At 58.2% G+C, this 21,182-nt stretch overlaps 1 protein-coding gene across 3 annotated transcripts in view; it reads left to right on the top strand.

Moving 5' to 3' along the window:
- Nucleotides 1–1,854: 1,854 nt before the first annotated feature.
- DOC2B (double C2 domain beta) overlaps nucleotides 1,855–21,182 on the top strand; it is a 36,062-nt gene continuing 16,734 nt past the window's right edge. For all 3 annotated transcript variants that reach the window (XM_054457154.2, XM_063656192.1, XM_054457155.2), the window contains exons 1-5: nucleotides 1,855–2,407; nucleotides 10,686–10,765; nucleotides 16,432–16,506; nucleotides 18,478–18,587; nucleotides 19,128–19,254. In XM_054457154.2, the coding sequence (XP_054313129.1) occupies nucleotides 2,035–2,407; nucleotides 10,686–10,765; nucleotides 16,432–16,506; nucleotides 18,478–18,587; nucleotides 19,128–19,254 (765 nt within the window). In that variant the 5' untranslated portion in view covers nucleotides 1,855–2,034. The remainder of the gene's footprint in view (nucleotides 2,408–10,685; nucleotides 10,766–16,431; nucleotides 16,507–18,477; nucleotides 18,588–19,127; nucleotides 19,255–21,182) is intronic.

Raw genomic sequence — 21,182 nt, 5'->3', positions numbered from 1 at the left:
TTTCCCTCCTTCTCCTCCTCCTCAGTTTGGGCTTCCCCTGTCCAAGAAGCCTCAGGATGAGCTTTGGGAACAAGGTTTTACCTGTGTTTCCAACTCTGCTCTGAGCCCCTGAGCTCTGTAGTGGAGGGGAGGAAAGGCAGAAGGGAGGGAAAGTGCAAGCATCGAAAAGCCAGGACACTGGGCTCTCATTGCAGCTCTGCCGCCAGCCAGCAGTCTGCCTGGGCACATCCTTGTGCCTGAGCGCTAATTTTCTCCCCTGTGAAATGGGAACAGCAGGCCCTGCCTACATTCTGGGGTGGTTTAAGGAATCAATGAGATGACAGCTGTGAATGTTCCTGGCGCAGTACAACATATGCCATGTGTTTCTCCAGTGTTTTCAAAGGCCGGTAGTGCCCGCCACCACCCAGTTCAGAACTCACCACAAAACATGAATTTCTCATCACTTCTCACCATGAGTCTTGTCTTTCTAAAGGAAGGGAGAAGGGAAAGCCAGCTGAGCACCTCTTACCTGTCGTTCTGTGCTGGATGGGGCCTTGCTACAATGCTGTGCGGTTGGAAATAGCCTCACTTCATAGATGAGGAAACTGAGGCTGAAAGAGGTCAAATAGCCTGCCAGAACTGTGCAGCTGGAAGCCATAGGGCAAGGCTTTGCCTCTCTTTCCTCTGCTCCCCATCACTCTGCAGGGGTTATGGTGGGGGAAAAAGAGAGGCTTGGAGCCCCTCATTCAGACTCACCAAAGGCACCCAGCTAAGAAGCTAAGTGTCTTACACGTCAGTGGAAACCAGAGGGTAAACAGGATTCCATCCATGCCCAGGGCTTTCCGGGAACACACCTGTCCAAGCAGCAGCAGTTCCCAACAGAGCTCTGGTCCTGGAAAGCCGGACAGCCAGGGCTGGGCCCTCTGGGATTTGTTTAGTGATCTGACCATGTGTGAGGCCTAGAGTAGGAGTGGGGGTGGGGGGAGGGTGCCGCCCAGCCTCATGGCATCACTCATCGCCCAGGCCCTGCCCTCACCCGCTCCTGACCAGGCCCTGTGCAGGTTCTCAGCCACCCTGCCCCGGTGGGTCCTTCAGACTACTCACTGACCAAGTGAGGGACTGACTCGACGTTAGAGTGCTGTGTTTTATGTGACCTGAGAACATGTGTGCACAGACTGTGCCCTGGTGTCCTTGTACAGTTGAGCGTGTACATGTCCTGCCCGTGTGTAGGCAGCCTGTCCCTACACGCTAGGAGTGTGACTCCATGTCCTGCTAGATGGGGGAGGAGAGAAGGAGTTGTGCCCAGGGTCCCCTGATCACTTCTATGGGCGCATGTTTGTGCGTCTTGTTAGGGCTGCTTGGGGGTATGGAAGCCTGTGCCCTGGGTGCCCTTGATCACCTGTGTGTGTGCTCCATTAGGTGTGCGCGCCTGTGCATTGGGGGTGTACCGTGTCACAGCATCCTAAACCAACCCTGTATGTGCGCATGCAGACGTTTGTGTGTGTGTCCTACGGTGCGAGCGAGCGGATGCTTCCACCACGTGTCTCTGCACACGCAGGTGTGCACTTGCACACCTGCGTGTCCCGAGAGAGCGAGCAGAGCCCTGCGTGGGCTGGCACGCGCGGGAACGTGTGGGTGCGCGTCCTGCGGGTCCCCACCGCGGCCGTGCCTGAGCGGAAGGCGCCCGGCGGCCCCGCCTGGCCGCGAGTGTGCGCGCGCGGGGTCCCGGGCCGGCGCGCACGCCGGTGTGAGTGCGAGTGCGAGTGAGTGTGGCGCCGCGCGGCTCCCTCCGCTCCGCGCCGCCCGCGCAGCCCGCACACTCACCCTGCTTGGTTGCTGCCGGGTGACGCGGCTGGGCCCGCCCCCTGCCTGCCGGCCTCTGGCACTCACTCGCGCCGTCCGCAGCGGAGCGGGCAGCAGCCAAGTCGGGGCCGTCCGGGGGCGCGGCCCGCGATGCCCGCAGCCCCCGCCGCGCCCCGCCGGGCCTGCTGAGCCGCCCCCGGGCCGGGGTCGCGCCGGGCCGGGCCGCGCCCGGGGCGGGGCGGCGCTGCCTGCATGACCCTCCGGCGGCGCGGGGAGAAGGCGACCATCAGCATCCAGGAGCATATGGCCATCGACGTGTGCCCCGGCCCCATCCGTCCCATCAAGCAGATCTCCGACTACTTCCCCCGCTTCCCGCGGGGCCTGCCCCCGGACTCCGGGCCCCGCGCCGCTGCACCCCCGGACGCCCCCGCGCGCCCGGCTGTGGCCGGTGCCGGCCGCCGCAGCCCCTCCGACGGCGCCCGCGAGGACGACGAGGATGCGGACCAGCTCTTCGGAGCCTACGGCTCCAGCCCGGGCCCCAGCCCGGGTCCCAGCCCCGCGCGGCCGCCAGCCAAGCCGCCGGAGGACGAGCCGGACGCCGACGGCTACGAGTCGGACGATTGCAGTAAGTTTCCAACTCGCCGACTTCGCGCCCCCTCCCCTGGCTCGGGCTCGGCCCCCCACGGCCTCGCGGGCTCCCTCGGCCGGTCCCCCTCGCGCGGCCGCGCTCTCCCTCGGTTCACAACCCCGCCGCGGGGTTGCGGGCCCCTCGCGCACTCGGTGCGCTCTCCGCGCCCTGCCCACCGGCCTCGAGCCCTCCCCCGACCCAGACCGGAGAGGAGGGAAGTTTGGGGGCACCCCCTCGGGGTGTCCCATTTCCGGGGCCGGGTTCCCCGGAGCCGGCGCCGCGCCCCCTCCCTGCCAGCCCGCCCTCCCGGAGCTCCGGCGCGGGCGGCTGCTTTTGTTCCCGGGAAGGGCGGAGCTGCGTCCCGGGGAGACACCAGTTGCTGCCGGCCGCGCGGTGGCTCCGCGCTTGCCAGCCGCTCCGGGAGGGCCTCGCGGCCGAGGGTCGGGCCTGGGGCGAGCTGGGGAGGGGCCCGAGGCTGGGAGCGGCCCGGCCTCCCGCGTGGGCCCGGCGGCCCGCAGAGCGCAGCTGCTTTGCTGGCGCGCGGGCCGAGGACCAGGAGGACCGCGGGGCCGCTTGTCCTTTGGAAAAACCTTGGCGGTTCCTCCTCCGGTGTCCATGGACCCCGCCGCAGCCCTCGCCAGGGCCGCGCACCTTCGCCCACCTGTTACGCCTGTGGCCCCCAGACAGAGAGGGCCCCCCAGCCCGCTCCCCCTCCTCCCGGCCTGAGCCCTGAGCCCCTGGGAGCAGGCAAGCGCCGGAGTCCCGGGACCGAGGCCCGGCCGGTGGGCGCTCCTGGCGCCTTTGCCCGTCCCCGAGGGTGCCTGTCCGGCCCGAGCCGGGACTCGCTGGGAAACCGAGGCCAGAAGAGGTCGCAGTCCAGTGAGGAATCGGTTTGCGCGGGGTGGGGATGGATGTGAGAACCCCCTCCTAGCCCAGCTGTAGCTCCAGACTCGTCACTGAGACCTGGAAAACCAGCGTCAAACCCCAGCCCTTCCCGGGATGTGGCCCTTGCCGGGCTGGGGCTGCCCCTCCCCTGCGCAGCAGGGATGTCTGCGCCTGGCTTGGGCACTCACCGGGGCCTGTGGGCTGCGGGCCTGGAGTTTCCCAAGCATCAGATGTGCCACCAGAAGCTGAAGGTAGGGAATACCAGTGCCCCCCTGGGCACAGACCCCCCCCCATCGCCCCACATGGGGAGGCCCATCAGCAGTGGCCGGTTAGAGCAGGGCCCCTGTAGGGGAAACTGCCTGCTATACACTTTCTCCAGGCCTGGACAACGGCCCTCGGGCCAGCGCCTGGCATGTGAAGGCCCTGCCCTGGGGCGTGGGGGCTGGGGAGCAGTCTTGTCCCTCCACTTTCCTGCCAGCTTGGGGGAAATTGGGTCGGAAGAGTTTTTTGCCCTCAGGGCTGTGCCCTGGATCCACCCCTCTCCCCTCTGCTCCTGGCACCCTGTGCGAAGCTCACCCCGGACTTGCTGATCCCCTGGGTAGTCCCTGAGTGGGACCCAAGTCACTGCTTTGGCTGCCCTGAATCCAAAGCCTCCCCCAGAAGAACGGATGGGAAAGTTGTTCCCATTTCCGGCATCTCTGCTGCTGCACTAAGGAAGTAAGAGGGGAGGGCAGAGCTTCAGGCCACCCTCCTGGTGCCACAGAGGCCCCTCTGGATGGCGAATGGCCAAGAGGCTTTTTGTTTTGTTGTTGTTGTTGTTGTCTCTGAACCCACAAAGCAAGGAGGGGACCAGGAAACTAGAAACTCAGGCCAGCCAGCCCCATCTCCAATCCATCAGCTCAGCAGCCGTTCACGGAGCATGTCCTGGCAGCAGGGCTGGGTCCCTGGCCTGAGATACATGCCATACAGGGGCCAGACTCACATGGGGTCAGCAGTGCAGGGCAGAGCTGGATGCAGCTTTGCCAGCTTGAATTGTGGGCTGGCCACACCCATATTACCAGGACACGCCAAAGAAATTCTGAAAATGGGCTCAGAGGAGCTAAGGAGGACGGTGTGCCACTGAGCTAGGGCCAGCTTGGGCCCCTGTCGCCCCCTTCGAGGGGGGCCCCACCCTAGGCTTGGATCCTATGGGAGGCTGACAAACATCCTAGGCACAGGAGCCCAGAAATCTTGGCTCTTGTCCATGGTGGGGGAACAGGTTCTGGGGTGGGACTGCCTTCCACCCAGTACCCCAGGCCGTGCCCCCCTCTGGGCTGTGACAACCAGATCCCTAGAATAAGCCTAAATGATTCAAGCCAGATGGTTCATTATGGCTTTAGCCAGGGTTATGCTATTTGCTGCCCTAATTATTGGATTATCTCTGTTCTGACAAAAAGAAATGAGGGCGGTTGCTCTGTTGTCCAAGGCAGAGAGTGAAGTGCTGTTTATTTACTCAGCCTTTTCTCCTGGCTCTTTAAAGCCCTTCCTTTATTAAGTCATGTCAAAGCACAAGCACACAACTCGCATGTTCCCAGCAGATCTCGCAGAGGGGCGATGACAGGGAGGAAAGGCAGTGAATGTCCCAATGAGGAGCAGGACCCAGTGTCGGCCCTGCCAGTTCTCCTAGGGTGGCCTCTGTGGCGTGCTGCCCTCCAGGTGGGCTGTGGGCCACACACCCCACACACTGCCCCTACCTGAGATGCTCTCCTGCCCGGCCCCCACCTGTGGAAGCCCAGTCCATTCTTCAAAGCTGTAATCACTAGAGTGCTGTGGGTTGCAAGTGACAGAAAACCAACTCAGAGTGGCTTAAACAATGAGGACAGCTGAGGTCTTGCTGCACCAGGTGCACCAATGCGGCAGCCCCTCAGCACTGTCAGGGGTGATGGTTCTGTCCATCTTTGCTCGTGGCTGTGCGCTTTTCCTTATAGAGCAAAATCAAGGCCCGTTTCCTATTCCTAAGGGTGTCTAGGTGAGGAAGGTTCAGGTGCAAACCAAGGTCAGAATGAGGCTGTCAGTCTCCATCAGCCAAGCAGGACCCTCAGGTCCAAGGTGGCTGCAGCAGGTCCAGGCATCACATGTAACAATCACAAGTAATCGGTCCTTGACTGGGTAAGGACCGACTCCTTTTCTCGTGTCTCAGTTTAAGAGCGAGGAAACCTCTCCCAGAAGTCCCCAGGAGACCTGTCCTTTTGTCTTGTTGGCCAGAATTGCATCACATGCCCGTGTTAAACCTGCCCCGTGTGGTTCACCCGGGACCAGTCCACCACAAAGGTTCTCCTTGTCAGGGGCATATTCCAGCCCCCACTGGCTGTGGTGCCCCTTCCTTTGACCCCAGAACCTCTTTGGCCCCAGTCATGTTCTACCTGGACCTGTGATATTTGTAATGCACTCAATGTTACAGCACCAACTATGTGGCAGGCTCTGTGTTAGGCACAGAGATACAAGAATGCTGACAGGCAACCTCTGACCTGAGGGTCTTCATCAAAACCAAGACAAACAGGTGACCCCACAGCGAGGGACAGGGAGGCAAGAACCCAGATGGAAAGCTCTGGCTGGCGGAGGTCACTCACAGAGAGGTCACTCACAGAGAGGGCTCAGCTCTAAGACTGGGAGGAGGGAGGAGGTGGGTTGGCAGAGGGGAAAGAGGAAAGGGAGGTGCTCCTGGCAGAGGGACAGCTGCATACACAGGTCCTGAAGTGTCAGAAACTCAGCCCAGTGTAGGCAAAACAATAGAGTCAAGTGGCTCAAAGAAGGGGAAGAGACCTATGAGGAGGCCAAAGCGGTCATATCACAGAAGGTCTTGAATGCCACACCAAGGAGGTTGAACTGAGTCTGGGAGTTAATGGAGAACCTTTCAACAATTTAAAGCAGGTGAATGAAGATGTTTATAAAAATCTTAACACTCGTCTCTAAGCTCCTGGGAAGTAAGGATGATGGCTCATTTCTCTCCGTCCCCCCTGCAGTGCCGGCCTGGCTCAATGGCTTGGTTTCCCCAACTATAAAATGCTTTCAACACAAGCTTGATGATTTTCTATGGTCCTTGCCACAGTTGTTTTGTTTTTTTTTTAAACTATTTGAGAGCCTGACATTTTTCTTAAAAAAAAAAAAAAAAAAAAAAAAAAAAAAAAAAAAAAACCAGGGCAGATTTCCTATTCCCAAGGGTGTCAGGAAAGTCCAGGCGCAAACCAAGGTTATGATGATGCTGTCAGGCCTCCATCAGCCAAGCAGGGGGTGTTCGGCCTTAGAGGAGCCAACAGGGGCTTGAGCTTGATTTTCTCTGAATTAGCCCCATTAAAGCTCTATAATTATCGACAAGCGGGTGACAACTCTCAAAGGCCCATTAGTGACCAACCCTCATTATATTTCCGAAGATGTAAACTTCAGTGGGGTCATGTGATTTGAGCGCTCCAAGGGCAGGGCGCTGTGGCTCACAGAGAAGCATCTTCTTCTGCCCTTAGGGCCCTCCTCACTCCCAGCACAAGCCCAAGGTGCTTTTCCAACTCGGAGGGGTCTCCAGGGCAGCGGCTGAGCCCCCACTCTCCTTCCCCTAGAGCACCTCTGCTCTTCTCTCTTTTTGTTTCTTAGTTGCATCCTCCTAAGATTTCGGCTAAGCAAAGTGGCTAAAAAAAAGCTTTTTGGACCAGGGCAGAGTGGCCCCTGTGTGCCTGTAATCCCAGCACTTTGGGAGGTGGAGGCGGGAGGATTGCTTGAGCCTGGGAGTTCAAGACCAGCCTGAGCAACATAGTGAGACCCGCCCCCCCCCCCCCCCCCGCCACACACACCAGTGTCTCTTTTTTTGTAAATATTTTTTTAAATTAGCCGGGCATGGTGGTGGGCGCCTGTAGTCCCAGCTACTTGGGAGGCTGAGGTGAGAGGATCGTTTGAGCCTGGGAGGCTGAACTGTGATCGCACCACTGTACTCCAGCCTGGGTAACAGAACAAGACCCTGTCTCCAAAAAAAAAAAAAAAAAAAAAAAAACTTCTTGGGAGCCACTAGGCTTTAAGGGAGAAACTATCAGGATGGAAGTGAAGAGGCCTAGATTCTGTACCCGGGTCTGCTGGGCCACACTGAGCAGCTCATCTCCCCTCTCTGAGCCTCATTTCTCTAAAGGGAAATGAAGAGTTTGGGCCATGTGCTCCATAAGAGAGCTTCACCAGCCTCTCAAAATTGTGACCGAGCTTCTATTTATAAACTATCATTTCTTACAGACCTTCCAGTGGAGTTCAAAGAAATTCATCAGTCCCTTCCTGGTGACACACTGGGCGTGCTGTTCCTTCCCAGGAGGTGGTGACAGGTGTCAGTTTTCCCCCCAGGCAGTTGGAGCAGATCGCTGCCCTCCTTGAACAGGGGTTTCTGTAGAGCCAGTGCAGGAGCTCCTCCCCTCCAGGAGCTGGGTGTCCCACGGGGAGCAGGCAGCCGCTCTGTCTTCTGGCTGTCCTTCTCTGGGGTTGGTAAACAGGCAGAAATCAGAGTGTGCATTTTTACACGTGGATGTCACACCAGATCCCAGCTCCTGGGAGCACCTGGAGGGCAAGTTGGTTTGAATGGACCAGCCATGTGTGTCTGCATCTGCTGTTTGTTGGTCTCACAGGTGTGGCCAAGGCATGGTCCCTGTGCTCAGGAGGCTAATTCGTTGGGGGAACAAACCCCAGGTAGGCCTGACCTGAACAGCAGATCCATTTACTATCACGTAAAGCCAATGGCTTTGGAGAATATTGTTACAAAAGCACAGATTGGTGCATCTTGGGGTGTGGCTGTGTTCATTGCTGCAGGAGCAGTGGGATATACCTCCCTTCCAGCAGCCTCACCTGCCTGGTGTGGAGATGGCAACTAGCATGCAGGCAGCTGAAGGCCAGCTACAGCTATTGCTGAGGCACACATACCCTGCTCAGGAGAACATGCCCCAGGCTTCACTCAAGACCTAGTATTTATTTATTTTTTTGGGACAGGATCTCACTCCGTCGCCCAGGTTGGATGCAGTGGCACAATCACACTCACTGTAGCCTCAACCTCCTGGGCTCAAGCGGTCCTCCCACCTCAGCTTCCTGAGTAGCTGGGACCACAGGCATGCGCCACCATGCCCGGCTGTTTTTGTATTTTTTGTAGAGATGGGTGTTGCCATGTTGGCCAGGCTGGTCTTGAACTCCTGGGCTCAAGTGATCCACCCGCCTCAGCCTCCCAAAGTGCTGGGATTATAGGCGTGAGCCACCACACCAGCCACTCAAGGCCTGTTGGCTCTTAGTTTGCACACAGTTCCAACAAGTATCATCACCTGGTCTCATGGGAGAAACAATTACTGAATAGGCGAGAGCTGTCTGCACCACCACAGACAAGTCATCTAACAGGAGTTTCAGGCTGATGTCAAAGGAAGAGGCAGAAAAATGAAGAAAACCGAAAAGAGGGCCACCCGGGACGCTCTGGTGGAGGGGTTGCTTCATGTCCCCTTTTGCATCTGGACCATGACTGTGACATACGGAAGAGTCATCGTAGCCATAGCAATGACTCAGGTTATTCAGAAAAGTTTAAGTGACCATTTGTATGTTCTGTTCCCAAAGGCAGGGAGGGAAATGAGCCCGTTTAGGATGGTTTCATTCCAGAATGGGTGTCATGGAAGCCAGTACTGTTAGCTAGAAAACCCACCACAGGGATCTGCTCCTTCTGTAATGATCTGCTGAGCACCTCCTACACCCCAGGCACACTGTGCTGTGAGGTGGATACTATAGATAAGCTGGTCACACAGCAGGGAAGTGCACACTGGGATTTGAACCGAGGAGACTGATGTCAGAGGGCAGGTCTTGCACCCCACACTGCTGCCAAGACAGAGACATGTGCCTGATCCGTGTTAGAAGGGGATGGTCTAGACAAATGCCACTCCCATCACCAGCTCAGAATAAAGGACACTCCACACTCGTGACCTGTCATTAGCCAATTTCCCTGCAGATCCAAGAAACTTTGTTATGCCTGGGCCCAGCACTCGCCCAGAGATCTGCAAACTTGTTCTATAAAGGGCCGGATAGTAAATATTTTCAGCTGTGCAGGCCGTATGGTCCACTTCTGAAGTAGGAAAGCAGCCGCAGACGAGATGGAAATGATGGGCCCGGTCAGGTGTGGCCATAATTGGATCTAGATCCATGTTGGGAGCCTAGCTCAGAGCCTGAAGAACAGAGTCTTTGAAGTTTGGCCTTCCTTTATCCCAGGATCACACCAGCCACTAAGCCCGCACATGCTGGTTGGCCTGTGGTTGGAATCGTCACCTCCTCCAGCCCCTCTGTGCCATTGGCCAACTCCTACTCATCCCTCAAGGCTCAGGTGAAGCATCACCTCCTCCAGGAAGCCTTCCCTGATGGTCCCAATTCACATGGGCTCCCCATGGCTCCTGGCTCACCAGACTCTACTGCGGCAAATTATTTCCATTTGTTCCTCCCCTTAAGCTGTGCTTTCCTTGGGGTAGGGACTCTGCCTCACAGATGTCCATCCCCTAGAGTCTGGCATTTTGTAAACACTTGGTAAATAATGAAGGAATGTGACATCAGTTGACCAGCCCTGCAGCCTGGGAGCAGGCTCTGGGCTTCTGAAGCCATCTATGAATGTGCATCTTGCTGTCTGGGGACTGCCCCCAAGCTCTGCCCCCCACCATCACCTCGGCCTTCATGCTGGGAGCTGCTTCTGCATGGAAAGCCACAGCTGCTGTGAGTGATTGCCCCCGGGGAGGGAGGCAGCTGCACCCAATTATGGCTGCACCCTCCCCGCTGGCTTTTGGGAGTTACCACTGCCATTGAGAGACTTGGGGGCAGCAGTATGAGGACCCAGCTGGCTCCTCACAGCCTGCTCGGGGTCCCCAAGGGGCCAGAGAGACAGAGGAGCTGCAGTCCTGTGTGTTGGCTGGGGGACTGGTGAGCAAATCAGCTGATCTTCCTGGCCAGGGCCTGTCCCTCTCAAAGCCTCGTCTCCTCTGCCTTCTCATGTGATCCTTGTGACATTTCACAGGTGAGGGAAACTGAGGCATGGGGCCCAGACTGGCAGTTGCACCAGGAGGGCAGGAACTCCTTTGGCTGGGTGCCCAGCTCAGGTGGGCCGCACACTGGGCCAGACAGGGAACTGGAGTGACCCACCTGACCTCTCTGGGTCTCAGCTCCTCCTCTGGAAAGTGGGGAGAATATTGTGACTTCCCAGGGTTGGGTGGGACTGGGAGGATGGGTGCGGGTCTGGTATAGAGCAGGTGCTTGGTTGGCGGCAGCCGCCATGGAACGGTGGCACCTGCCCAGGCCAGGCTCATCCGGCCTCACGGGGGCAGGCGAAGCCTCTCCAAGATGCGGCCAGGGTGGGACCTGTGCCCTCCTCTGTCCGCAGCCGCCCTGGGCACGCTGGACTTCAGCCTGCTGTACGACCAGGAGAACAACGCCCTCCACTGCACCATCACCAAGGCCAAGGTAGGCCCCGCCAGCCTGCCCCCAAATTCCCTGCCCTAGGTCAGGGAGGCCAGACCACACCAGCCCCCAGGTTCCTGTCCAGACTTTTGGATGTCTGTGCTGTGTGGGGTGCGGGGCCAGGAAGGAATTCTTGTTTAAACCTTCTTGAATACCCAACCCCAAGAAACGCCCTGGACAGTCAGGCAGTGGGGGGAGCAAAGAAACAGATGAGAATGGGAAGATGAAGGCCTGGACTGAGGACCCCCGAGCCTGGGGAGGGGCTGCTGAGAGGGAAAGAGAGGGGCAGGGTGATGTCTGTCCTGCAAGCCAAGGGAGGGGGGGTTGGGTGCTGGTGTCTCCAGGCCTCCCAGACGCCCTGAGGAGTGGGGACGCCACTTTGCACCCTGAAAGCTCAGCCATTGGAGGAGGCCTATTCCACTCCAGGCAGGGCGTCCAGGGCCTGAGCCCAGAGGCCCTCTGAGCCTCACTACGTGGGCTGGGGTTGTGGGTGCCTGTGGACCCCTCTGCAGCCTGGCCCAGCCCCTGGTGCTCCCCTCTGCAGCCTGGCCCAGCCCCTGGTGCTCCCCTCTGCAGCCTGGCCCGGCCCCTGGTGCTCCCCTCTGCAGCCTGGCCCGGCCCCTGGTGCTGCCCTCTGCAGCCTGGCCCGGTCCCTGGTGCTGCCCTCTGGCTCTGCTGCTTGAGCCAGCATGTGTGAGCTCCATGTTGTCAACTGTCCTGTTCCTTCCCCCTCACCCCATCGCTCCCTGTGGGAGGAAGGTGCCAAAATTGATGTTCTCTCGCAAGGTAAGGGCCTGCATGGTCAGTGGAGTCCCCCTAGTAGCGCCATCGAAGGGCCTGAGCCAGCCCAGCTCAGATCCAGCGGCTTCCCGCAGAGCTGCCTGGGCCCAGGCCCCACCCCCTCCTCCCAGCCTGGCAGCGAGGTCTGCCCTTGGCACCGTGCCCACCCAGCAGGACAGGCTACTGCATGCCACCCCAGGCTGCTCCCCAGCCCAGACTGGGCCACCACATGTGGACTGCCATGGGTGGGTGTGAGTGCCACCCACGCCAGCCTCAGGGCCCTGGTTGGGCACTGAGAGGCCTGCACGCTCCATCCCACCCCTGCCTTCCCCTCTAGAACCACCCATGCTATGACTCAGGGCATGTCCAGCCCGCCCCTAGGAGCAGAACTGAGCATTTGTCAAACCCCAGCTGTGCCACGGTACAGACCAAGCTAGACCCTTCCCCCTTTCCCTCTGTCCAACTTTGTAGCGGTGGTCCAGGCCTGGGGACTGGAGAGGTGCTGGCTGCCAGGCCAGTCTGTCCAAAGCCCACCCCTTCCTCTCTCCATGCCAGACACCAGGGCCTTCCCTTCCCAGCTCCAGGTGCGTGTGTGTGTGCACATACATAGCTGTATGTGTGTCTCTGTGTGTACATGTGTGGTACTGTGCGTGCACACATGTAAGTGTGTGTCCACTTTGGGCTGTATCCCTCAGGTATCAGAAGTGGGGGTGGGGGGCCCAGTTCCTTCTCTGTGTAAATCCAGTTCTGTAGGGAAGGGGTGGTGCAAGCTGGGGAAGAGCTGGGGCTCTGGACTGGGGTGTGGGGAGGGGCCCAGGGTGGGCCAGCTGAAGCAGGGCTGGCCTCTGGAGGGCCAGGGTGGGGGCTGGACACCCCAGGGTGCACCCTTGCTTGTCCCCCCCTTATAAGGGTCAGTCTCAGTTTGCCCGTCTGTAAATAGGGTTGGTTGTCCCTGCCCTACATGGCTGTTGTGAGCATTAAATGAGTTAACACGTGGCCACTGGCACTGCCGGTTCTGGGAGACTTTTTTTTTTTATTGTGGTAAAATACACAGATATAAATTTCCCATCTCAACCACTTTTTTTTACTCCTCCCCTCAGCGCTCAGCCATTTTTACCATACAGTTAAGTTGTGCTAAGTACCTTCTACCTTCACACTGCTGTGAAACCCATCTCCAGAGCCCTCTTCAGCTTGCAAAACTAAACTGGACCCATTAAACAACAGCTCCCCCTTCCTCCTCCCCTGGACCCTGGGGAGGCTGCCATTTGGCTTCCTTCTCTATGGATCTGACTATTCTAGGGACCTCATGTAAGTGCAGTCCCCGGGATCTGTCCTTTTGAGCCTGCGGTCCCCGGGATCTGTCCTTTTGAGCCTGCGGTCCCCGGGATCTGTCCTTTTGAGCCTGCGGTCCCCGGGATCTGTCCTTTTGAGCCTGCGGTCCCCGGGATCTGTCCTTTTGAGCCTGCCGTCCCCGGGATCTGTCCTTTTGAGCCTGCGGTCCCCGGGATCTGTCCTTTTGAGCCTGCCGTCCCCGGGATCTGTCCTTTTGAGCCTGCGGTCCCCGGGATCTGTCCTTTTGAGCCTGCGGTCCCCGGGATCTGTCCTTTTGAGCCTGCGGTCCCCGGGATCTGTCCTTTTGAGCCTGCGGTCCCCGGGATCTGTCCTTTTGAGCCTGCGGTCCCCGGGATCTGTCCTTTTGAGCCTGCCGTCCCCGGGATCTGTCCTTTTGAGCCTGCGGTCCCCGGGATCTGTCCTTTTGAGCCTGCCGTCCCCGGGATCTGTCCTTTTGAGCCTGCCGTCCCCGGGATCTGTCCTTTTGAGTCTGCCGTCCCCGGGATCTGTCCTTTTGAGTCTGCCGTCCCCGGGATCTGTCCTTTTGAGCCTGCGGTCCCCGGGATCTGTCCTTTTGAGTCTGCCGTCCCCGGGATCTGTCCTTTTGAGCCTGCGGTCCCCGGGATCTGTCCTTTTGAGTCTGCCTTCTTTTACTCCGCAGAATGTCTTCAGGTTTCATCCCCATTGCAGCACGTGTCAAAACTTCCTTTTTCAGGCTGAATGATACTTCAGACTAGAAAGTTCTTCTTCTGAACACTTCGCCAGCAACGGCCTCTGAGAGGCCCAGGGCAGGGCAGGGCTAGGGTTTTGGGGAGAGGCTCTCCTCTCAAAGCCAGACCCCCTATCTGTTCCCTCAGTGCCAGTACCAGCCAGGGCCTCCCCCGGGGCCGCCTCCGCCCATCCCCCCTGTTTTAGTCCATTTTCACACTGCCGATAAAGACATACCTGAGACTGTGTAATTTATAAAGGGAAGAGGTTTATTGGACTTGCTGTTCCACGTGGCTGAGAAGGCCTCACAATTATGGTGGGAGGTGAAAGGCACTTCTCACATGTTTGGTGGCAAGAGAGAGAATGAGGGCCAAGGAAAACGGGTTTCCCCTTATCAGACCATCAGATCTCGTGAGAGACGTATTCACTACCACAAGAACAGTCTGGGAGAAACCTGCCCCTGTGGTTCAGCTATCTCCCACTGGGTCCTTCCCACAATCTGTATGAATTATGGGAGTACAACTCAAGATGAGATTTGGGTGAGGACACCGCCAAACCACATCACCTCCTGTGAGGCCCGCCCCTAAACCATGGGATCAGTTTATGTCTCTTGCCAACTCCCAAGCTGGGGAGGGTGTGCCCAAGGGCCCCACTAACAGCTCCCTGCCCTGGAAACGGCCTCCCGCCCTTCCCCTTCCGTGGACAGAGGTCAGGCTCCGTGGGAGGCCAGCCCCACAGAGGGTGGAGGCACTGGCGGAACCCCGGGTCAGGGCCAGGGAAGCTGCCTGTTTGGGCACGGAAGCTGGTAGCAGCACAGTGACACGGCCTCAGGCAGTACCTGCTGGTCCTTTTGCTTTTGCCCAAATGTGTGGCTGCCCAGGGTGCTCAGGGACCTGCCAGGTGGAGGAGTAGAGAGGCTGCAGCAGGGGCCTCGTCACAGTCCCGGGGTCTGGAGGACAGAGCAGGCATCACTCCTGTCCCAGCATGACAGCGCCCCTCGACCCAGCCTAGCTCCCACGGGTGTCTCGGGGTACGGAGGTGGGACCACCAGAGCCACTGGAAAGACACGCCAGAACTTCTGGTGGCCCAAAGGTTTGTAAGTGAAATGCGTCAAGAAACGTGGCCCAAATGGAAACATTTTAAGCTACAACAAACAAATGTATAAGAACTGTAAGAATAAGACACAGCAGTCAGGCACCGCCTGGTCAGGCTGGGCCACCAGATTCCCAGAACTCTGCGCTTCAGGCACTTGGTGGGAAAGGTGCAAGGCCAGGGTGAGGGAGTTGGGTTTGGAAGAGCAGCCTTGTCACCTTGAGCACGTGTTGGGCCACTGAGCCAGGCCCTGTCCCAGAGGCAGCCCCACGGTGCAGGGCACAGCTCAGATGCACCCACCAGACCTCAACCACTTCTCCGGTGTCTCACGGGGGCCTGGCGTGCAGGGAAGGGAGTAAACCCTGCCTGCCAGGCCCTGTGTCCACACAGTCTCCCTCCCTCTCCCTCCAGCCCTAGGAAGGTGAGAGTTTTACACCCCTGCCCTTTTTTTTTTTTTTTTTAATTTGAGACAAGGTCTCACTCTGTCACCCCGGCTGGAGTGCAGTGGTGTGATCACGGTTCACCACAGCCTCCGTGTCCCAGGTTCAAGCGATCCTCCCACCTCAGCTTCCCTAGTTGCTGGAACCACAGGCACGTGCCACCCCACCCAGCTAATTTTTTAGTTTTTTGAAGAGACAGGGTCTTACCATGTTGCCCAGGCTGGTCTTGAATTCCTGGGCTCAAGCGCTGGGGTTACAGGCGTAGCCACCGTGCCCGGGCAACCCCTTTAACAGACGATAAAGCTGAGGCTTAGTGTGCAAAGTAACTCATCCAGTTCCCAGCTGGTGAACACAGGAGCTGAGCCTGGAACCCAAGCCAGCCAGGCCCCCAAACCTCTGCCCTTTGGCAATGGCAGGAAAGTAGGTGGTTGGAAGCCCCTGCCACATCCCCCAGAGCTCCGTCAAACCAAGGTGGGGTGGGCCTGGGAGGGAGCCCCAGCCTCCCCTTGGAGATGGGCCTGGTGTGAGCCGCCACGCTGCCTGCCCGACCCAGCTGGGTAGAAGCCTTGTGGTGCACCTTTGAATACTGTCCTGGGGTTGCTGGCTGCACCCCCACAGATGCCGCAGCTGCCTCCCTGCATCCCTGTGCACCATCCCAGAAGGAAACAAATGCAATTTTCAGAGACAAGAGCCTGCTGAGGTCAGCAAAGCCCCTCTCTGTCCATGCTTCTGTGTGCCTCTGGCTGTGCACGCGTGGCTGGGTTTTCTAAAAGAACCAGAGTGAGAGAGGGGTGCCATCTTGTGGAGGGACCCTCTGTGGCCAGTCTGCTTGTGTGATCTCTGCGGACTGACTGGGAGTTGTGGCAAATATGGCCAGAAATGGGGCCTAGTCTGGGACCGTGTCCCGGGGTTACAGGGATTTAGGGTCAGTGAGGGGCGTGGCCACTCAGGAGGCCATGCTTGGAAGATGGGGGAGGGGAGTCAGGGTTATGGAAGGGCCTGAGCAAAGCGGGATGGAGAGGGAGGCTCAGAGGAGGGGGAGCCACCTGGCTTCCAGGATGAGGAGAAGAGGAGAAAGTCTGTCCTGACGGAGGCCGCATGACAGCTGCCTTGGGCCAGGATGTTTTGGGGAGGGGAGATTGCACCGGCATTGAGCCATCCTCACTCCCTCCATCTGGAGGTGTGGGGCCTGGGGGCTTCTGTGAAAGGGCCATGAAGGGACCCAGCCAGGAGACCCAGGGGACAAGGGCACCTGCCGGCCCTGTCAGTCCCACCTCCCCGATTTCCAGTTCACACCCTTTGCTGTTCTCTGCCCAGGGCCTGAAGCCGATGGACCACAATGGGCTGGCAGACCCCTACGTCAAGCTGCACCTGCTGCCGGGAGCCAGTAAGGTGAGGGGTTTCACCCAGGCCTGCCCACCAGCTGCACCCACCCACCACCTCAGGCAATGCACTCTGGTCCTTTTGCTTTGGGGCCTGGACTGGGCTGGGGGCACCCAGGGAGGCCCACAGCTGCCACTCCCCTCAGAGCCCAAGCAAGCTGACGGGACCTCAGCCATTCAACTGCACACAGAGCACCCAGTCTGCCCCACACCCTGTTGCCTCCTGGGGACCTCACGAGTCAGCGTTACCTACCTGCTGATCTGGGAAAACCCCTGGAGAATTTCCAGGCCAGCATTTTATAAGAAGCATTCTCATCTGGAAGTTACTATTAAGTGCAAACAAAGGACTCTGTGGTTAAATAACATTGGGAAACATTGTTAAACAGGTTTCTGTACCATAGGAGTTATCAGAGCATTTAATGTGTTGATGGGCTGTTCCTTGACTCTCTGTAAGGGGGATGAAGTGGGCAGAATCTGCCCCATATATTTGACCACAGGATGCTCATTCCTACGCCCGATGACCCAAGCGTCCAACCGCACATGTGCTCAGGGCACCAGCACAACAGGTGCATCTAGGAGAGGAGAGAGAAAAATTGCTGTTAAATAAAAGCATCAAGGTGACCTTGAGCCATGGAAAATCAGAACTTAATTAGACTTCCTTGTGTGCATCCTACACTTCAGTGCTGTTTTATTTTTAATTTCATGGGGCAGAGTCTGAGTTTACCTGGGGGCCTAAATGGGTAGGCCTGGGGCCCACAGCAGCCCAGGAGGACCACCCCAGAAGGGGCCCTTCCCCCTTCTCTAGGGAAGGCAGGGCTGTAGGAGAAAGGGCAGTGCCCCACCACCTACTCCTGGGGAAGAAATGGGCTCCCCACACCGGGCCTTGATGCCCTTATGCTGCAAGAGGGGCTCAGGGATGTGAGGGCCGAGGGCGAGTATGACCAGGGAAGTGTGCCCCACGCGGGAGCTCAGCGACCCTTCATTTGTGGGACTGGAGCCGGCAGTGCCTGGCTGCCGAGTTGTAGGAAGTCCCCAGGACTTTCCCTAGTGTTTTAGAAAAAGCAGCCTCCTTATAAACAAGCTCCCAAAAGCAATGGGAGAGAGGGATTCCTGTGCCCTTTCCACAGTGGGGAACCTGATGCTGCCACAGAGCTGGAATTGGAAGCCCAGGCTGTCTGACCTCCCAGCCTGGGCCGGGTGTGGCAGGCATCAGACCGATTCAGACAAGGAGCTCAGAGTCGCTGGCACAGGAGGAGGGAGTGGCGGCAATATTCCAGCTCGGAGAGGCCACCCCCGAGGCAAGCCCGAGGACAGGACGGGTTCCAGGCAGAGGGGACAGTCCGCAAAGGCAGGGAATGCCCTGGGAAGGAGACTCCAGTTCCACACAGGCCTCCTGTAGAACCTACCCCGTGGCATCGGGCTGGAGGTGGGGTCCTCCTTGGATGAGCCTCCTATGGCTGCTGCAACAAATGACCACAAACTTCGTGGCTTAAAGCAGCACACTTACTCTCTGACTGCTCTGCAGGTTAGAAGTCCAACATGGTCTCTCTGGGCTAAAATCAAGGTGTCGGCAGGGCTGCGTTCCTTCTGGAGCCTGGGGAGCCCACGGTTTCCTAGCTCTTTCCAGCTTCTACAGGCCATCGGCCCTCCTGGGCTCGTGGCCCCTTCCTCCACCTTCACACTGGGCCCCATTGCATCTCTCTGGCCCCCTTCCTTGGTGACATCCCTGACTCTCTTCTCTGCCCATTCTTCTGCTTTCAAGAACCCTGTGACTACATTGGGCCACCCAACAATCTAGGATAATCTCCCTATTCTAATGTCAGCTCGTTACCAACCCTAAGTCCACCTGCAGCCTCAGTCCGCTTGGCCATGTTGATAACACCTTCACAGGCTCCAAGATGAGCACGTGGCCATCTCTGGGGGCCATTGTTCTGTCTGACACACCCTTTGATGCTAATAAGATCATTTTTCTCTTCTCCAGGCAAATAAGCTCAGAACAAAAACTCTCCGTAACACTCTGAACCCCACATGGAACGAGACCCTCACTTACTACGGGATCACAGATGAAGACATGATCCGCAAGACCCTGCGGTGGGTGAGAGTCCCGGGCCGCCTGCTCCCTCCCCAACCCCCACTCCCACCCGGCTTGTCCTAATGAAGGCAGGACTGGCGGGTCCGATGGTCCCCTGTGGGTTCAACCTCATGCCAGCAACTCTAGCCTGGGGGCCTTGAAGAAAGGCAGAAAGGTCTGCCCATGCCAGTGGAGCCTGGTGGATGGAAAAGGGGCAACCTAGCCCCAGTCCCCTGAAGGTGCTTCCTGGGGCCTCTCAGGGTGCTGGAGGTGGTTCCCTCCAGAGAACCAGCTCTCCCAGCCTCCTGGCTATTCCTGGCACTGGCTCTGCCTTCTCCTGTCCCCTCTTCCAACCTGAGGACACTTGTCCATGAGGACAGTGCCTGACATCATGCCACACTCTGGCCCTGTCAGGGCCCAGGCATCTTGTGCGTCTCCCACCCCAGACCAGGGCAGGGCTTGGGGCAGGACAAGCCAGGGCTGGCCCTACCCGCGCACATCCCCACCACGCCCAGTGCGTCTGAGGCGCTGGCTCTGCCTCTCACCACCACCCCCACTAGGATCTCTGTGTGCGACGAGGACAAATTCCGACACAATGAGTTCATCGGGGAGACACGTGTGCCCCTGAAGAAGCTGAAACCCAACCACACCAAGACCTTCAGCATCTGCCTGGAGAAGCAGCTGCCGGTGAGAGGATTGATTGAGCACCTGCTGTGTACCTGGCTCGGTGGCAGGTGCTGGGAAGGCAGAACTTCCTGCCTGCGATGGGGCTAATGAGGGGGAGGTGAGCGTGGAGAGTCAAGGGGGTGGAGGTGAGGAAGGACCCTGGCTTTCACTCTGAGTGGCCACGGGAGGGTGCTAAGCCGAGGGAGCGCGGGGGATGACATTTTACCAGGCTCGCTGGCCTGGGCTCAGGACGGCTTGAAGAAGAGGGAGGAGAGGTCAGGAGGCCCGGGGGGCTGGGGAGAGATGGGCGCAGCCCTGGCCTGACCTTGGCAGCGGTAGGAGGGCTTGATTCTGAACCGGATGTGCAGGCAGCAGATAGGACGTCCTTGGGTGAGGGAAGGGCAGATCCGAGGTTTGGGGCCTGAGCCACTGAAGCCTGAGGGGCTGTTTGCTGCGCTCAGAGGACTCAGCAGGGACCACAGGTGGATGGGACGCGCAAGGAGCACACCTGGAACGTGTTAGACCTGAGTGCCTGTGAGATACGCAGAGGAGACAGAAGAGTATCCTTTCCTAGAAATGGCATTTGTCTGGACATTATGTCAGAACAGATTTGCCCCCGGCCTGCTCCAGCAGCTGTGCCCTCCCGAGTCTTGGTCTCTATGTCCCTCTTCCCTCTTCCCTCCCCCATCCTGCCTTGTCTCTGTCCTCACCTTCGCCTGGTTCATAGAGAAATGCTGGGGCCTCAGCCTCTCAGTGTTCATAGGGCTGGTGGAGCCAGGAGTCCCCAGTGCCATTGGGGTCAAGAGAAATGCTGGGGCCTCAGCCTCCCAGTGTTCAGGACACAGGCGGAGGCATGGTCCCCTCGCTGGCATGTTGTCCCCTAAGAGGGCTTGGCAAGGGGCAAGTTCAGGAGGACAAAGCCCGGTGGCTGTCCCCAGTGTACCCAGCCCCAGTGGGGCCTGGGGACGTGGACTCACCTCCAGCTTAGCCCAAGTCAAGCCCCGGGGGCAAATCAGCCTGAGGCCACGGCTTCTTCCCAGAATCCCCGTTACTTTTGCAGAATTTGATGCGATTTTATTCCCTTGTCACATTCTCTCCCACTCAGAGATTTGTGTGATGGATATAACCTTTTCTGTTTTATTATTAGTCGCTAACCACAGGTAACCCAGTTTTTCCACATGATCTATGTCACTTAAGAAAGGCAACATCTTAGGAGGCCAAGGCAGGTGGGTCACGTGGTCAAGAGTTCGAGATAGCCTGGCCAACATGGCGAAACCCCGTCTGTACTAAAAATACAAAAATTAGCCAGGTGTGGTGGCGCGTGCCTGTAATCCCAGCTACTCAGGAGGCTGAGGCAGGAGAATTGCTTGAACTTGAGAGGCGGAGGTTGCAGTGAGCCAAGATTGCACCATTGCACTCCAGCCTAGGTGACAAGAGCAAGACTCTGTCTCAAAAAAAAAAAAAAAAAAAGGCAACACTAGCCCTACCGTAGTGTTCCTGAGTTTTGATCACTGGCATAAACAACCACGTGGGTATGTACGTGGGGTGTCAGCGTGTGTGTGTGCGCTCATGTGTGAATTGTGTATGAGAGCGTATGTCAGTGCGCGTCTGCGACAGTGTGTGTGTGTCTCCATGTGCGGTGCTCGTGTGTGAATTGTGTATGAGAGCGTATGTCAGTGCGCGTCTGCGACAGTGTGTGTGTGTCTGCATGTGCGGTGCTCGTGTGTGAATTGTGTATGAGAGCGTATGTCAGTGCGTGTCTGTGACAGTGTGTGTGTGTCTGCATGTGTGGTGCTCATGTGTGAATTGTGTATGAGAGCGTATGTCAGTGCGCATCTGCGACAGTGTGTGTGTGTCTCCATGTGCGGTGCTCGTGTGTGAACTGTGTATGAGAGCGTATGTCAGTGTGCGTCTGCGACAGTGTGTGTGTGTCTGCATGTGCGGTGCTC

This window comes from Pongo pygmaeus, chromosome 19 (assembly GCF_028885625.2).
Source record: "Pongo pygmaeus isolate AG05252 chromosome 19, NHGRI_mPonPyg2-v2.0_pri, whole genome shotgun sequence".
In the NCBI taxonomy this organism is placed as follows: domain Eukaryota; kingdom Metazoa; phylum Chordata; class Mammalia; order Primates; family Hominidae; genus Pongo; species Pongo pygmaeus.
Note: the sequence above shows the minus strand (reverse complement) of the source record. Positions and strands in the feature narration are given on the sequence as shown.